Source organism: Pollicipes pollicipes, unplaced genomic scaffold, assembly GCF_011947565.3.
Source record: "Pollicipes pollicipes isolate AB1234 unplaced genomic scaffold, Ppol_2.1 Scaffold_4881;HRSCAF=5763_pilon_pilon_pilon, whole genome shotgun sequence".
Taxonomy (NCBI): Eukaryota; Metazoa; Arthropoda; class Thecostraca; order Pollicipedomorpha; family Pollicipedidae; genus Pollicipes; species Pollicipes pollicipes.
In genome coordinates, this window is record NW_023596576.1 from 43,028,150 (window position 1) to 43,046,029 (window position 17,880).

General features: G+C 55.3%; 1 protein-coding gene across 1 annotated transcript; it reads right to left on the reverse strand.

Moving 5' to 3' along the window:
• Window positions 1–203: 203 nt before the first annotated feature.
• On the reverse strand, window positions 204–14,225 carry LOC119100420 (brain acid soluble protein 1). Its single transcript, XM_037223517.1, has 4 exons — window positions 13,860–14,225; window positions 10,163–10,391; window positions 444–574; window positions 204–230 (listed from the first exon to the last, which is right to left on the reverse strand). The coding sequence occupies exons 1-4, from the start codon at window positions 14,223–14,225 to the stop codon at window positions 204–206; spliced, it is 753 nt and encodes a 250-aa protein (XP_037079412.1).
• Window positions 14,226–17,880: the final 3,655 nt, after the last annotated feature.

Below are 17,880 nucleotides of genomic sequence, written 5' to 3' on the forward strand. Positions count from 1 at the left end.
GCTCTTCAGACAAGCTAAGTGGTGTGAATTCATGCTTTAAGGCATGATGACTTAGCTTTACTAAACGCTCACTTAAAGTGCCGTTGAATCAGCAGCACGTGTGTATTAGGCGATTCAGCTCGATTTAAGTCATCTGCAAGCTGATCACCGGGCTGCCCCCGTCTGACTCGCCTGCAGCTGGTGGTAGAGTGAGGACGAGCCCGTCAGCGGTGGGAGGACTCGAGCGTCAGCTCGGGCCCGCAGGAGAGCGCGTCGGGCGAGAGGGTGGCCGAGCGGCGCGCGTCCACCGGGCTGGCCGGCACGCTGAGCGCCTCCAGCAGCAGGTGCCGGCGCTCGGCGGCCAGCGCCGGCAGCCGCAGCGGCTCCAGCAGCCGGCGCTCGGCCGGCGAGGCCGAGAGCCGGTCGCGCCGCGCCGGCCGCGTCCGGCCGTCCGGCGAGCGCGCGCGCTCGGCGGCGGTTCGCGGCCGCTCCGAGGGCGACTTGGGCGGCTTGCGCGCCTCCGGCGCTGGCTCGGCCGCCAGCGGGAACGGCACCGTCTCCACGCTGGGCTGCTCAGAGGAGGTGTCGGTCGGCGCTGCCGGCGGGGGAGGGGGAGGGGTCAGCGCGCCGGCGGGAGACCGCGCCGGCGGCGACGAAGGCTGAGGTCTTCTCGGCTGGAAACAGTCGAAGCCAAAGTAAATGTAAAAAGCGCGCCGAAACGCATGATTTGTTGGCAGGGTATTTTGGTGTGGATGTGGCGCGACGCCAGAGTAACCAATTGCCTTCCTCTCGCAGATGAGATGTGAGACGCGATTTAATACCCCCATGCATCTCACCCCACTCTGGCAGCGTCCCGAAAATCCGACACGGCCAGGCCCGACGCCTCCGCACGCTCGCCGAATCAGTTTGTCAAATGCAACGTAAACACCGAGTGGCGGCGTCGTGGCCCCGTCTGGACGGGTCTAGTCTGAGGAGCTGGCGCCGGGCCTCGGCCACCCACGCGCCGTCTGCGCTGGTGGGCCTCTCGCCACGTGCGCCTGGACGCAGCCGCCGCCCGGTTCTGAGGCGCTACCGGGACATGAAGGCGGCCAGCCGCGCCGCCGGCGTCATGTGATAGCCATTGTTTGACGTCACCGGCAGGCAGAAATACGGCTCGAGCCGGCCGCCCTGCCAAGAGTCTGTCCGTGTCTTCTCCGGGGACGGGCGGGTGTGGAGTTGAACTGTATGCCAGGGCTCAGCGATTGGCAACTTCGGAAGAACGAGGCTAGCAGAAGCGGCTAAAACAAGATATTCCCGGGAGAGACAGAGAGTGTTCACTCTTCCGAAAATTACTGTGGTTGGTCCCCAAGAAAAGCCGAAGGCGGCCGGTTGCGTTACCGGTGATGACCAGTGAGACGCAGCGTCGGATCCATAGGTGGCGGGAGAAGGGGTGGGGCACGGGACCATGGGCCCTTTGGGCTCCGGAGAGATCATACCGGCCGAACAGACACAACTTTTAACATAAAATGCATCAAAATTCGACACCTTTGGGCTTCCATTCACCCATGAACAGTCGCAGGCAAAAGTAAAGGCCCCATGATCATACGAAAGTAATTATTCGCTGATTTAGAGGGTGGTGATTGGGAAGGTTTCAAGGCCCATTACGCTATCCAGAGACCCTGCGCTGTTGTTGGGTTCCTATATCGCCACTCGCCGGATCAATCCCGCCACAGAAGAGCCACGTTACCTTCAATTCGTTCGCATTTGCTCGGAGGGCCCTACACCGCTGTTGGGGCCTCTTATGTGAGCCTGCCGAGGCGCCCTCGATCGATCAAGGGCCCTAAATTATTCCCCGAATTCTCCTCATTCATCCGAAGGGCTTTGCACGCTATTACCGGGGGTCACATTTGTAAGCCTTTCGGGGTACTCTCGGTTGCTCAGGGGCCCTTCACATTGCTCCCAGGCTCTTCCCATTGTCTCGGAGGGCTCTATGGTGTTGCTGGGACCCACAGAAATTAAGATATTGAAGCACTTTATGCTCAGGGGTCCTCTTCAATAACCTAGCGCTCTTTCCATTTCAAATAATTTGTGAACAATCTTACAGTCTTGTTGGGGCTCTTACTGTTGACTTGCTCGGATTCTCTTCATCGCCTAGGGGTCATCACTTTAGTCTCAGGCACTTCCTATTCACTCGGAGGGCCCAGTGATGTTGTCGGGAACTCTACAGTCATCTGTTAAGGCAGTCTCGGCCGCCCAAGGGCATTAATTCATGTACATTGATCTTGGGTTGTTTCCGTTTGCTCGGAGAGCCCTGCGCCCCAGCCGGGGCCCTAGATGTTAACCAGCCCGGGCACTTCCAGCCATCTCGGGGCCCATCACATTGGTCTTAGGTTTTTCGTCTGGTTGAATGGCCCTGCACCGTTGATGAGAGCCTCTTTGTTGACCTGCCGCGGCTTTCTCGACTGCCCGATCGCTCAGGTACCGTCTATTGGTTTTGGGTTTTGCCCACTTCACCGGACGGCGTACGCTGTTGGCGGGAAACGGCGTACGCTGTTGGCGGCGTACGCTGTTGGCGTACGCTGAGATACTCTCGATCGCTCCGGACCCCTCCTCATGAAGTCGCAGACCCTCCGAAGAAGTCGACGGGTCTTACTCCGTCGCCGAAAGCCCCACATATGTTTGCGAGCGCCAGGGCGTTTTGCCCGCTCGAGTGTACAGGCCTGGCTAGATTGCTTCATGTACACAGGTCAGAGACCTGCACGATGACGGTTTTTCTCCCTGGAGCCTTGACTTTAGAGCGGCAGTCGGACATCGCCGATGAATTTTGTGCCCGATCGCATAAGGCAATTTCACGCGCCACTGACGCCGTTTACTTCTGACACTGATTATACTTGCATATCACGTCCTTAAACACATTTTGAAAACAAAGGTATTTTGTATTTCTTCGTTTCAGTGGAAGCAAACATTTGCATGAGTCACCAGCCGTCAGCTGATCACATCAGCTAGCGGGCTAAACACAAAAAACAAAACAAAACAGAAACGGCTAGCCATAGCTAGCCTGGAATCAAGAGTCGTGCTTGCTTTTGATGGTATTTACCAGCCAACTTCAGCTCATTTTGTCATATATTCTCCGAAATAATCGTACTCAAAACAACAAAATTGCTCTGCTCTGCTGCATGCTGTGAAGAAAATTAGCGCGCTCCACGTAGGTGCAATGTTATGCACGCTCCAGGTTATGCACAAACGTACCATGCCTGGTTTCCCGACTGCGCACAATGTTTCCGTCTAACGAAAAGTGTACATAACAATCTAACATATCATCAATCTTAAGAAAGATTGGGCTGGGATCCAAATTCCGCAGGGGTCATGCTGTTGTGCCCCGCACCCCCCCCCCCCCTCCCCCTCCGGCCATCCTGACGAAATCATGGATCCTGCACTGGTAAGACGCAGGTGGCTTAAGGCTTTCACTGAGGGCCCAAAAAGGCTCACTGACCCATGCAAAATAGCACATGGTAACCTTCACTTCGCCATGAATCTCTTTCAATGGCATTGTATTTGCATAAACATGGTGGCTAGAAATAATTGCAATTCCATTGTAGGCGACCAAAAGATTGTAGACTTCTCGTGGTGACTGTTACGAGTAGGTTTTAGGGTAAGACCGGCCAGAATTAGCGAGCACTTATGCTTCGTCCAGTCCGACGCTGCCTAAGAACTCGCAAACGTGGCCCAAAGCCGAGTACCTGCACTCCCGGTTCTCCTCGACGCTGAGGATCGGTGTCGGGATGGGCTTTGTGACCGGGGCCTGCGGCGGGCCCGTCCTCCCCGGGCCTCCGGCGAGTTCGTCTCTCGCCGCCGGGGCCTGCGGCGAGTTCGTCTCCCGAGCCTGCGGCGAGTCGTCTCCCGGCGCCGGGTCCTGCGGCGAGTTCGTCTCTCGGCGCCGGAGCCGGCGTGGCGCCGTCGCGTCTGCGGACGATCGACGCGATCGGGCTGCCAGCGTCTGTGCCGCGCCGCAGCCGGCGTCCGCAGTGCCAACATCAACGCCGGCCGTATAGGATGGCCTCACCGGCATCGAACCTCGCCGGCCGAAAACGACCGCCGCCGGCGCGGGCTGGCGCTGCGTCACCGCCGACGGCGGCGGCTGCCCAGGTCTACCGGCAGCGGTGGCTCGCGCCGTCCCCCGGCGCAGACCGCACACGCTCGAGCCTGCCATCGCGTTCCGGGGCGGGCCGCGTCCAGCGGCCAGGCAAGCGGCAGCAGCCAACCAGTGAGGCTCGGGCGCGCCAGCAGGATGAGCTGTAGCGGCAGACCGAGTGGCAGGTGTACGCGCCCCACGGCTGGAGCTGCAGATGTGGGGCGAGTGGGTAAACGTCTCGGCGACGCGTCAGTGACACCGGAGAGCGGTCTAGAACGCTGTGTTTGTTACCCCCGCCGCTCTCGAGCGGTGCGGCGGAGGCTCGGGTAGCCTGCCACGCCGGCCGGGGTGTGGACGGGCCGCCAGCTGTGTCCGACTCATCGGAGCTGCTCAGCAGCGGCGGCGCGCCCGGCTCGCCGCCTCTGGCCGCGCCTGCGACTGTCTGGCGGGCTGGGGCCGCCGGGGCCGCCGCCGCTGCCGGCAGGGCCGACGCCGCCACGGCAGCCACGTGGGCGGCGGAGCATTCCGACCGCGCCGGCCGGGCCAGCGGCCTGCCAGGGACAGCAGCCGACCAGACGGACCGCGGCGCCGTTAGACCTGGTGTGTCGGGTGCGGCCGGCGGACCCGGCGGACCCGGCGGCGGGGGTCGCACCCTTGGCCGGGAGCGTGGTCGCCTAACGGGTCGGAGGTGGCGCCCTCGCAGACAGTGCGTGAGGTCAGGGCGCGGGGCTGCGGGGATGTGCAGCCGTCCCACATTACGGGCGTCATTCTTGCCAACGTTGGTGATTTTGTGAGGAAAGACACGTTGCCCTTGGAGTATGCGCTCCAGATTCCTGCTGTTTGGCGTGATGCTTTGTGGGTCGATATTCCGTGTGACTGTTGGGTTTTGTTGCCAGACTTCAGGCACGCCGTAAATTATTCCAGATGATTATGGGCTGCTGATGTCACTGTCAAAACATCCTAAACGCACACCCCAAGCCGCGTATAACCGTATTCGGCTTTTCCTGAAATATTTGGAGAATGATATAAATAACGGGGAAAATAAAAGTAAATTCGGCTTTTCCCGGGATATGGCTTATCACGTACATTTTTTTCGTTTGTTGTATGCCGTCGCAATACCCCATTGGCTTGCATAGTGAAAGCAGCGACTGTGGGATTGGAGGAGTTCATCTGCTGGCATCCCATGAACTAAACCCCTTTCCTCTCGCAGAATGCATAGCATACCAACGCACGCGCATGCAGTGCGGTATGGCTGTAGCGCACTGCCGCATGCTTTGAACGGCACAGCCAGGGCCCGTATTTTATACGTTAACTGGGCGGCATTAACCTTTTGCCGACAGCTCACACCCGACCAGGTCACTGAAAAATGCATGTATTCTGAATGGAGCTAAGCATTTTGAGATAAGACAGCCGTTTTTAACTACAGAAAAGAGAGCGGAAATGAGCGCGGAACCGTCTTTAAAATGTTGGATAGGTTTCGGCTTCTATCAGCTGGGCTTTGATTGGCGTAGACGTGTTCCCAAATTTGAGCGGGGATTTGACCAACATGTGCTTTTCGTGCTTGTTACAGTTCTGTCGTATTTCGTTCTGATTGGTTGCTGTTCATGATCAGCTCCGACTACAAGCAAGACAGGCCAGGTTATCTGCGTAATATGAGTAATATGCGTTATCACATAAAATGCGGTGAATGCAAGTGACGATTCAGCTCAGATTGCATAGTTTTGCATATAATGAGCATGGCATCGCGCAAGGGACATGCATCTAGAAGTGGGATATTTCCTATAAGCCTGTGGTCTATTGGTCTCGTTTCGCACTGCCTCCGGTGACGACGAATCCTCTCGGAGGAGGTCTAGGCAAACGGATCTATCCCGCGATTCTTTTTCTACGCAGCGTCATAATGTTAATGCTAGATTCTATGGGTAAGCAATGTAGCTAACCACTCTAACGGCCCTCTCTAACATTTTTTACTTCTCACAGGGCGTGGCAGATGATGGGGCAGCTTCGCACGTGTTCCCCTGCCTCACTTCCACCGCCCGTGCTTGTTCCCTGTGACTAGCTCGTGACGCGCTGTCGAACAGTCCGCTTCACAGCGCAGCGTATCACGGTCTGTTCAAAGCATCACTGGTGCCAGTCTCTATTATATATATATATATATATATATATATATATATATATATATATATATGTATATACCCATTATTACCAAACACGCACAATTTGCTGGACACTGGATCTTTTTGGACACGAACATCCTATAAAAGTCGTGAACAATTACCGTAAGCCTCCCTTGCACGCCTACGTGTCCGAGGCCTAGACCGACGTAGTCGCGTCATCCCGACTTTTGCGATGGCTCTTATTCACAGTTTCTACGCGCCCCAAGCAGTGGACGCTCTTTACATACACCTGTAGTTTTAGCTCAATCATCGTGCACTCCTATTTTATTTTCGGTGAGAGCGGTCAAATCACTCGTGTTAAGTCTTGAAGACCTTCTCCATGCAGGGGCGTACACGGGGCTTCAACATGGGGGCAGGAAAGGGGGAGGAGAGAAGGGTGCAGTCAAAATTTAAGACGGGAGTGGCTGCCATGAAATACAAGGGATGGGGGGTGTTTTTTGCCAGCGAGTCCCAGTTTTTATGAGTTCCATGAGCGGTACCTACGCCCTGTGAACAGACCAGCAAACTTTACAAACGCTGATGGGTACAGTACGTGGCGTATCAGTGAGATATCCGCGGTGCCTTGCCCTGGTGTCCGAAACAATTGTTGCAGCTGCACATCGAACATATTCACGCGGCTATCCACTAGTCTTGTTACTTACAGCTGTTTGGCTCTACATATCGCTGCCAATGATAAAGTCTTCGGTATTTGAAGCCAAAATAGTCTTCCTGCCCACCAGATCCCAGAATAATATTTATCGGTCTCGTGATGAAAAACTGAGCTCGGACATGACGAAAGGGCGTCTAAAACCGCACCAGCCTCTCCCTTCGTTCCGTGGATACGATGGGGGAAGGGGGCACAACTAAAAAATTACCGCTGAGAACCGATTTCAGCACGTTGCAGGCGCGTAAAACTTATTGGTGCCGTAAAAGAGCACCGGATGCTCCCGATCTTATCTTTACGTGACAATCAGAAGTGTTCAACTGTCAACAGTTAGTCACGTGCAGATTATACATCCTATGACTTCGGTCCGGGGACACGTGCCTGCACTTTTGTGCGCGTGCGCCACTTTCTCTGTGCAGTGTTTGACGCCTGTACCAGTTCATGAGGCTAAACTTACGCCTCTACCGTAGAGTCCAAAGCGGCAAAAACAAATGCGATAGCTCACCACCTGCTGAGGGCGCTTCTAAATTCACTCAAGTGATTCCTGAATGGGCACAAAACATATTTGAAATACTTCCATAGTCATGCAGTGCGGACTGATAACAGCAGAATGCTCATGGCCAACAAAACCAGCCCGACCTTTTATAATAACGTGTGTAAATGAGCCCCTGTATAATTCAAAGGGCGGTATGTCCTCTGTTCTCGATCGGCTATCACCGCATCGCAGTTTCTTTTGCAAACCGGAGATGTCAAGTCAGCCATGTTGTCTCCACTTCCGTCGTTGTATTCCTGACTGCCTTACTGTCACAATGTTTCAAAGCGCGCAGTTCCGGTCTGACCCACCATTTATTGCTTGTTTATTACTCACTGCTGCTACATCTCCGATAGCGTCAGGTATCACTCAAGAAGCGATCTACACATCTGATCTCCACGATATATATATATATATGGGGGTGCCAATATCCGCCGTAGTTCTCGCAAGAAAATGGACATTTTTCCGACGGTTTGACTAACGCTCAACTTGCTTTACCTCGTACACGGGTAATGGTTATCATGTGAGATTGAAAATAGACTTTCCCACCAGTGCCAAGCTCTCAGCCATCCTTGCATCCGGCACGCATTTGTTCTCCTCACGCTCGTACAAGCGTAATTTGACAATTTCAGGCTCTTGCTGCGCTCTTTTTGACATACACACATGACAATAAAGAAAAGACAACACGAAACAACCGCAAATTTTCGGGATGGTTTATGGTATGGAAGCCTCGACTGAAAAAGGAGCTTTATAGATAAATAAAGCTGTGGACGTCCATACTGTAGCCAGCCTCATTCTGCAATCTACGGGATCTAGCCCTGGTTCTTACAAAGATTGTTCGTTTCTAATTAAAAAAACAGGCCGAAAATGAAAGCTCTGTGCAACTATCAGCACCCCTGCAGGATTGGCGAAATGTGCAGATATCCCTTTCATGAAAACCAGAGTTCGCCTGGTCTGAATCCCCCAGCTTGATTTGCCTTTAAAACAAGCTCGGGACAGAGCTGTGGCAAAATAGTGTTAAGTTTCACGGCAGCATGCTTTTAAGCCGCTACTTTGAACAAACTTGCCTTATTTCGCTGCTTTGCGTGAAAAGGCTGTATGGTATTATAACTTGTTCGACTACGATTGCACGTAATTACAGCCGTCGGTCAAAACTGCACGCACGACCGTGGTCGTCCGAATATATATATATATATATATATATATATATATATATATATATATATATATGTATATGTGTGTGTGTGTGTGTGTGTGTGTGTGTGTGTGTGCGTGTGTGTGTGTGTGTGTGTGTGTGTGTGTGTGTGTGTGTGTGTGTGTGTGGTGTGTGTGTGTGTGTGTGTGTGTGTGGTGTGTGTGTGTGTGTGTGTGTGTGTGTGTGTGTGTGTGTGTGTGTGGTGTGTGTGTGTGTGTGTGTGTGTGTGTGTGTGTGTGTGTCCATATCCTATCATGACTGCTCATACGATTGCCATCAAAAGGTAGGACCACAGCTATACTCGCGTTTGTGTGTGTGTGTGTGTGTGTGTGTGTGTGTGTGTGTGTGTGTGTGTGTGTGTGTGTGTGTGTGTGTGTGTGTGTGTGTGTGTGTGTGTGTGTGTGTGTGTGTGTGTGTGTGTGTGTGTGTGTGTGTGTGTGTGTGTGTGTGTGTGTGTGTGTGTGTGTGTGTGTGTGTGTGTGTGTGTGTGTGTGTGTGTGTGTGTGTGTGTGTGTCCATATCCTATCATGACTGCTCATACGATTGCCATCAAAAGGTAGGACCACAGCTATACCCGCGTTTTTTGGTTACATGCGGTAATGATCATGTACACGACGGCAAAACTGCTTGTAGGTCTTATCTCCTACATGATAGGTACGATAGTTTCATGTGATTCACGATTATCATGCATCTTAAAATTACCGTTATAACCATTCAAGGGTAATCATTTCTTTTAAATTATTTATCGCAGTGATTACAGTATGCTCAGTAGGCGCCAGTATAACAATTACAATTCGCACGATTTCTTTGAGGCTATGCGCGCGAACACAAACTGGGTTCGACATACCATGACTGTTTTGATCATGTGTGCGTACACGACGTACATTCTGCAGGATGATCCGCACGTTGTGTGCACACATACGTCTACAATGTTACTGAATAGAAAGAAAGACATCATTATGACAAAAAAGATACCCGGTAACCAAAATGCCATAATTGCGTGGTCTATGTCTGCGTGCAGGTTCACAGAGTACCAAGATCTGCCGGCAAATGCCAGTGCTTAATGTAAAATTTCCGTCGCCAGAGTTGGAGCCTGGAGCACCATTACACATGGAGCCTGACGTCCCGGATCGGCAAAGGACATCTGTAAAGGCCTCCCGTATTCCACCCAGACCACTAGCGTGATCGCGTGGCTTGACTTAAGCCCCGGCATCCATTCCGAAGGGAGCCTACTGTCGCCGGCGGCGGGAGATGGGAGTCGTTCGCTCGCCGCGGCGGGAGATGGGAGTTGTTCGCTCGCCGCGGCGGGAGATGGGAGTTGTTCGCTCGCCGCGGCGGGAGATGGGAGTTGTTCGCTCGCCGCGGCGGGAGATGCGAGTTGTTCGCTCTCCGCGGCGGGAGATGGGAGTTGTTCGCTCGCCGCGGCGGGAGATGGGAGTCGTTCGCTCGCCGCGGCGGGAGATGGGAGTTGTTCGCTCGCCGCGGCGGGAGATGGGAGTTGTTCGCTCGCCGCGGCGGGCCACAGTACCTGCCGGCGTCTTGGCGGCGTCCGTGCTGCTCGGCTCGCTGTCCGAGTCGGACGGGTGGCCGAGGCCGGCCGGCGGCGGCGCGGCGGCCGGCGCCGGCGCCGGGGCTGGGCCGGGCGGCGTCGGCGCCGCCGGCGGGGGCGGAGTCGTCTGGTCCGTCAGGCCGGTCTCGAGGCTGTGGCACACTTCGAACGCCTGGCCCACGGTCCGGACCACCTCCAGCGCCTGACTCTGGCGGCGCCATGGACGTGGGTTAGCTGCGGGCATGCAAGGACCTGATGGACGAGAGTCAGTAGAGGACCTGAAGGGAGGAAATGGACACGCATCAGCTGCGAACCTGCTGAAACATATGGACACAAGTCAGCAGCGGACCGGTACGGACAGATGGACACGTGCCAGAAGCTGATCAGTACGGGAATAAATGAATACGGGTCAACAGCAAAAATGAAAACGGACGGCGAGGATCAGCAACTTTGCTGACAGTGAACCGACATGCTGCGAGAACGAAATGCGAGAACGCGGGAACGCGAGAACGAATGGGACAATGCGACCTTCCGCAGCAGACGTCTGGTATGCAGTGAAGATAAGACCAGTCTGTTTCACGTTATCATGTATGTCTTCACCCAACCCTTCTACAGAACAGCAGCACCAATTAATGTATCTACATGCTGGATGTGAGGACTTTCTTTTAACCAGCGTGATTCTCAACAATCAGATTAAGACGTGTTTTGTTTACCCTTGATTTTGATGAGACAGGAAAGAGGAGGCATGTCGGGTCGGTTCCAACATTCATTTATAACCACCAAACCATTATTCTAGATCTCCGCGCGGACCTGTCCACACCATCACAGCAGGTGCGGCCCCGAGGTCGTATCCACAGCGTCAAAGCAGCCGCGAGGCCCCGGGGCCGGTCGGCGGCGCGCCGACAGCCTGCTGAGGCCCGCTTTGGGCAGAGCGCTGGCAGGGAGGCGGCGGCGGCCGCCTGGCCCGCGGCGTGGCGCGTGGCTTTGTTGGCTGCCACTGTGAGCCGTGTTGTGCTGTGACGATCTCGGTGACACGTCGGCGGCCGGCCGGGCCGCGTTCTGGGCCAAACGGCGAATTTGGCGCGGTCGGCACGCGCCACTTGGCGAGCCGTGGCGTCGCACAAACGCCCGGACAAACGCGGACGAGGCGTGTGCCAGGCGACGGCAGGAGGCCTCGCACCACGTCGCCAGGATTTGACCTGCCAGCGAATCTGAGGGGCTCCACGCGTGCCGCCAGGGTCCCGCCTGCCAGAGGACCGGAGGGGGCTCCACGGGCGCCGCCAGGGTTCCGTCTGCCAGAGGACCGGAGGGGGCTCCACGGGCGCCGCCAGGGTTCCGTCTGCCAGAGGACCGAAGGGGGCTCCACGGGCGCCGCCAGGGTTCCGTCTGCCAGAGGACCGAAGGGGGCTCCACGGGCGCCGCCAGGGTTCCGTCTGCCAGAGGACCGGAGGGGCTCCACGGGCGCCGCCAGGGTTCCGTCTGCCAGAGGACCGGAGGGGGCTCCACGGGCGCCGCCAGGGTTCCGTCTGCCAGAGGGCCAGAGGGGGCTCCACGGGCGCCGCCAGGGTTCCGTCTGCCAACGCACCTGAGAAGGGCTGCAGGTGTCTCCAAGCTTTCGTATACTGGCGTTCCTGAGGGTAGTTCAGAGGCGTCGCCAGAGTTCCACCTACCAATGGCTAAAGCTCTCCGCTGTACTGTGAGACTGGTTGGTCGGTAGACGCAGGTCTGTACAGCTGGTCCGCCTCCAAAGCCAGGATTTCCGCTCCTTTTCCATTCGCCTAACTCCGCGTACATCCAGCGGTGGACAACACCCCCCCCCCCTCCCGTGTTGCCCGTTTGGGTACCTTTAGACTCAGGGAAGATACCAAGGAGATCTTACGGCGTTTACTTGTCAGAAATAATGAAATAAAAGCAACTAAGGGTGTACCATATTTTCTTTGGCAGTTCCATCAGGCGTTTAACTGCCGGCACATAATTTTCGCTCTGTGCCTTGCTGTCGTAAAGGCGGTGTCATGCTCACTTCACACGTATGACTATTGGAGGACAATGTCAATTGCACGTTGCGCTTTTGTCATGCAGTCGCAGGGGTGTTGATTCCTATAGTTGGGAGGGGGGAGGGCCCCTCACCCACCAACTTGGGCCTCAGTCCCCCCAACTTTGGGAGGAAGTTGCAAAATCCGGGAAGAAGCCTGTTTGTTGGCATATTTTGGGGCAGGGTGGGCCATTTTTCACTGTCTAGTCCCGCGTCCAAACTCATTCTGCGAAACTACGCCTCTGTGCAATCGGCACTGGTGTGACTCGTGAGAACGCTTGTGATAAGCAGATTTCTACCTAGGCGTCTGGTTTTGGGTCTTCTACGCGTTTGTTTTTATCGTGCAACAGCTCCTACGCACAATCTAAAATAAGGGCATTTATTATAGAGCATTTATTGCGAAACAAACGTCACCCTGGCGAAAGTCCCCATGCCGTCGAGGCTAGCGCGCCATTGATGCTGAACCATGTGAGAGTCCTCCAGTCGTCAGCCGTCGTGTAGCGTTGGCATCACTGCTTTTTCTGTCGTTGTTATCGTCTGTCAATGACGAAGCGTACTGCCCTGCCAACCCTCGGACCTCTCCACGATCATACACTTCCTGGGTGCTTGTCAAAGCGGTATGCTATCTGGAGTGAATGTGGGAGAAAAGTGTTTGTTGAGCTTTCGGCGTGAATAAAGCCCACTTCAAACAGTTTGTTTTCAGCGCGTGGGTAGTTACACTCTTCGGCCGGTTTGCTACTATTCGGTGGGGCAGAGAGCTCGGCCGTCTCCTGAATCACCCGGGAGGGGAAAAGTCTCCCGCTGCGGGAATGGATCACGCGGTTGGACGAATGATCAATCTTTCGGAACATGTCGGAAGCTACTCCACCTCACAGAACGGGCGATCCTGCTCACACAAACGCAAATATGTCTGATAGTAATATCTTCTTTCTTTTCAGATTCTAAGCCAAAGGCTGCAGTGCGCCGTCGTTCCAAAGCTCACCGTCTCTCCGGACCGCGGTTCGTTAGCCCACTATGACAACAAGCTCTTTGTCAGAAGAAAAGCGTGGTTGTCTAAGCAAGGTTCGAAGTCTTAAGTGTGACGCTCAATAAGTAACGCATATGACTAACTCTGTAATTTATCAATATGTCACATGCGCGCCCGCTGTTAGCGCGCACTAAGCTGAATTCGACCCTCCAGAGAACAGCAGGCGTCATGGCGCAGAGGGGAGGCGTACATCTAACCTTCATACACTGATGCCATTCATTATGAGCATCATTGTACTGTTGCAATTTCTAGGCTCGTCTTAAGTATGTGCCATAGAAAGCGTCGTTACAGCAACCATTGACCGTTAACGGGATAGTTCAGAGTAAGTCTTAAATCAGAGCCGCAAATAAATCAGAGCCACGACCTACTTGCGATTAAAGAAGCGACAGGCGCGCAAGGCCATTTCGTCAAAGGCTTACGTCGTAGACACACACAATGATGTTCGCTTTCCGAATAAAATACCTGCGGATTGGCGACTACCCTCACCCACCCAAACATTAAACAACGTCCTCCTGCGAGCCTCTGACAACCGGACACGGACGGCGTCTCTGCCGCTCCCAAAGCCGTCGCGCGGCCCGCCGCGGGCCGGCGCTCCGCTCCGCGCCCACCCGGCTCACCTCCAGCGAGACGTCGTCCAGACTGCCGGCGCCCACGACGGCACCGTTAGCGATCACGTCCAGCGACACGGCGGCGTCGACCGGCGGCGGCGACTCGTGGCCGGCGGCGTCGGCCGCGTCGCGGCGCGCCTCGCCCTCGGGCCGGCCGGGCTTGATGATGGGCCGGTCGGCGCGGCCGTCGGCGCGCTCCGGCCGCTCGCGCGCCTGCCGGTACTTGTCGCGGCCGACAATCTCCGGGTCGCGGAACGAGAGCTTCTTGCGCGGCCGCTGCGGCTCGCGGCCCGCCTTGGGCTCGGGCTCGGGCTCGGCGCCCATGTTACGCGTCATCACGTCGCCGTCCGCCGGGCGTCTGGCCGTCTCGAGCATCGGTCACTGGGCGGCGGCCGGCGCGCGGCCCGCTCGGCACTGGGCGCCGCTCGCGCTCGCGCCGCCCCGAGTCACTGGCGGCGTGGTCGGGCGCGGCGGCGGGCGCGCGGCGCCGGCCGACATGCTGGCGGCGGCGCGGCCTGTGCCAGACGCTGCTTACTAGCGGCGGCGGCGGCGGCGGCGGCGGCGGCGGCCGGTTGCCGCTGGAGCACCGCCAGCCAGCCGCGTCACGGTCAACGGTCAGCCGACGGCGGACGGGCCCCACTCGGTCCCTCGTCTCGCCCGGCGACGCTCCGTCCCGTGAGAAACGCACTCTTTCGTGAATGGGGCATTAAGCGGCCTTATTCGACACCAAATGCGGGGCTTGGGGGAGATGCATGTTTTGCGAAGTTCTGGTTCAGGAATTAAGTCGCTGTGTCTCCTCTCGGTTGACAGCAGGGGATTTTAGGTTTGCCAGTTGTGTTACAGTGATTCGGTGCATCAACCATCTTCTTAGTTGCATACCTGCCTACCTATGTAGACCTACGAAGACATTGCATATTCTGGTGATTTTTGTGATTCCCTTCTTTTAACCAAGCGTTTGATCATAACGACGCACTATTGCTGGAAAGTTTGTCTTAAGCATAGTGGGCTTCCAGAATACCTGGATAACCTGCCTGCCTTGCACTTCGACACTTGGGACATCTGATGTAACACAGGACCGTAAGACAAGGCATGCAATGCACAGCTGATAGTCTCACAAATTCCCTGCGTTGGTCTCAGGGGGTAGCGAAATTCTCAGAATAGAGCTTTCACCCCATTCCAGTCAGAAGCCGTCAAAGAAGAAAACAATTACGCCAGGCTCAATCTCATTAAGCATACGTGTTGCTCGTTGGAAACCAAATTTGCTTCGTTCATTGTATGTCTTATTTCTGCCCGAAGGCCCGGGCTGCACCCATGCCCGTGAACATTTATCAAGTTTCTCCGAAACGGTTCGGAGCGGATTGCTGAAATTTTCTGATGTGTTTTAAAAACTTTCTTACGCAATGAGTCAAAATTTTGGGCATGCACGCAATGTGTAGGTATGGTTCCAGGGCCTGGTATTGCGAGGGAACTCTGGTGAAATCGCCGATGAAAAATTCACTACAATACAGCAATCTTGATCTCATTCTTTATAGATCTGCCATGGTTGCGCCAAAATCGGTCGATAAACGCGACAACAATGTTGGATAAAGTATGCGTCACAAATTGGCGCTCCCTGGTTCCATTATTGGAAATTTTGAAATCGTTCCGTGATGAAATGATGTAGAGACAAATCAAACGACGTGCTGTCTGCCATACATACCCCAACCGTCTCTGATATTTCAGAGAGAGGGGATAACAAGTGGAATATTTAAACTCGCCCCTAACTGAATTAGGGCGGAACCCGCCACGAATAGGAGCTTTTTTACTGTAACGAAAACTTCGATCATTTCTAGGCGTGCAAACTAAATCCTTCTGCATACAATACGTCCCAACGAAAGCGCTGCACCTCGATTCTTGCACTTTTTCTTGCACTTACCCGCAGCACCACACCGACGTGACAAGGCGTCGAATAGCGTTGCAGCATAACGCTGTAACATAACATTGTAATGTAGCATTGCAACACAGCGTTGCAGTGGAACTTTGAAAAGTACCGTTACAACGTAACATCATAACGGGAGGCTGTAACGTAGGATTGCAACGTAACTTTACAACGTAATGTTGTAACGCTGTGTTGTGTCAAAACGTTGTCGAATAACAATCCTAACCCAAATTACATACCGCCCAGTGGCAATGAGGAATGTTCTAGGGCGTCTATATTGGTCAGTATAGCCGCTACGGAGATTTTGGAAACACAGCGAAAATGCGATGAACATGAGGAAAGGACGGCTGTGATGCTGTGCGGCGAGCATTTGAGCGGCTGAAGGCAATCGCTGAACCACTGATATCACATCCTGAAGGCAGTTGTCAGTATGCAATTTTCAGCCTTTCGATCTCCGACCAACAGGGGCGGCCGCTTTATTTCCGTCACTTGCTCCGTCAGGAGAAAATTACAGCCTGAGCCTATGATGAAGACTGTAGCTAAACGTTTCTCATCAGCGTTATAGCACTGTCTCAAGGGTCCCATGTCCGCGCTGGGTTATATAAATGCACCACCGGCAGGCGGAGCATTAATAACACACGTTAACTCTACAGCAGGTTTGTTTTTGACATTTAAGATGCTTTGGATCAGTGGTGCCCTTGGACTAGCCCATAGTTTATTGATATACAGGGAACTGTAGTGGCTGAGCTTTTCCCTAAGTTTGTGTTAGATGACAAAGTAAGCACTAAGAACGAAGATATAGGGATGCAGAGGTAAGACACCCCGTGGCGACAATTTGTTATACCTGTCAGTCAGCGTTTGACAGAGAAAACAAACAGCCAGCGCAGTTGTGATAAAGGCCGCCGAAACAGCCGACTTGCTCCAGGTCAGTGACGTCATCGCTCGGAACAGGTGACTGTTGCTGGGACATCCGTGGTCCGTCTCCGCCTTCTGCTCCGCGGGGGTGGGCAGGGCTGCCAGGAGCGGCTGATCGCAGCCGTCGCTTTGACGGCGCTATTCACGGGCGCCGTCAAGAGCCGGACAGGTTACCAGTAGCTCTTTGGGAACTTAACATAACATCTATAGATTCTCCATCAAACAAAACGCTTTAAAAACCCATGATACCCACAAAAATACATCATTGACGCAAGGCGGAAGCCCAGAGTTTGTTAGATCTCAGAAGTCAGCCGTCCATTTTCTGACCACACAACTGGTGAGTCAGTCCCTAGTGTCTGCGCTCCGCACAACTGTCGAGTCAGTCGCTAACGCCTCCGCTCCGCACAGCTGCTGAGTCAGTCCCTTACGTCTCCGCTCCGCACAACTGCTGAGTCAGTCCCTAACGTCTCCGCTCCGCACAACTGCTGAGTCAGTCCCTAATGCCTGCGCTCTGCACAACTGCCGAGCCAGCCCCTAGCGTCTGCGCCCCGCACAACTGCCGAGCCAGTCCCTAGCGTCTGCGCCCCGCACAGCTGCCGAACCAGTCTCTAGCGTCTGCGCCCCGCACAACTGCCGAGGCAGTCCCTAGCGTCTGCGCCCCGCACAACTGCCGAGCCAGTCCCTAGCGTCTGCGCTCCGCACAACTGCTGAGTCAGTCCCTGATGTCTCCGCTACGCACAACTGCCGAGTCAGTCCCTAACGTCTGCGCTCTGCACAACTGCTGAGTCAGTCCCTGATGTCTCCGCTCCGCACAACTGCCGAGTCAGTCCCTAACGTCTCCGCTCCGCACAACTGCCGAGCCAGTCCCTAGCGTCTGCGCTCCGCACAACTGCCGAGCCAGTCCCTGGCGTCTGCGCCCCGCACAACTGCCGAGCCAGTCCCTAGCGTCTGCGCTGGCGCTACGGAGGCCACTGGCGGCGCTGGCAGTGCGCCTGATGGCCGCGGTCCGCGGAGCTCCGGGCCGACCTGGCAGCCGCGCCGCGCGGGGGAGCGCGATTAAAACGCGCCGCACTGCCGCTATTCCTGGCTTAAAACAACAAAGCAGCGGGCGGTACCGGGGCGACACGGCCGCGAAACAAGCGCGCTTTGATCCCGCCCGGCGCGCGCGCACGCCGCCGGTCCCGGCGCGCGCCGCTG